The sequence below is a fragment of the Apaloderma vittatum genome, unplaced genomic scaffold (genome assembly GCF_000703405.1).
Source record: "Apaloderma vittatum isolate BGI_N311 unplaced genomic scaffold, ASM70340v1 scaffold25625, whole genome shotgun sequence".
Taxonomy (NCBI): domain Eukaryota; kingdom Metazoa; phylum Chordata; class Aves; order Trogoniformes; family Trogonidae; genus Apaloderma; species Apaloderma vittatum.
This window is the reverse complement of record NW_009718023.1, coordinates 1-228: the sequence shown is the minus strand read 5'-3', so window position 1 is coordinate 228 and position 228 is coordinate 1. Positions and strand designations below refer to the sequence as shown.

Genomic DNA, 228 nt, shown 5'->3' with positions numbered 1-228 from the left:
CCGGCGCCATCGGCACCAGAAGGGCCAGAGGACACACACACACCTCTCCACGCTGATGGCCGTGAGGAGGTAGAGGCTGGTGCTGTACGTGAGCAGAACCATGCAGTGAAATAGCCGCAGCACCTGCAGACCCTTTGGCTGAAGGCAGATGAGCACGGGCACGTGGTAGATGACAAGGAAAGCCGACGTGCAGAGGAGGAAGCAGGTGTCGGCCACGGCCAGGTTGAG

At 61.4% G+C, this 228-nt stretch overlaps 1 protein-coding gene across 1 annotated transcript in view; it reads right to left on the bottom strand.

Annotated features, from left to right (window-relative positions):
• Positions 1 to 225, bottom strand: part of LOC104274483 (proto-oncogene Mas-like) — a gene marked incomplete at its 5' end in the record, with an annotated part of 1,727 nt that extends 1,502 nt beyond the window's left edge. Inside the window, one exon of the mRNA XM_009870128.1 lies at positions 44 to 225. Within this exon, the coding sequence (XP_009868430.1) occupies positions 44 to 225 (182 nt within the window). The remainder of the gene's footprint in view (positions 1 to 43) is intronic.
• Positions 226 to 228: the final 3 nt, after the last annotated feature.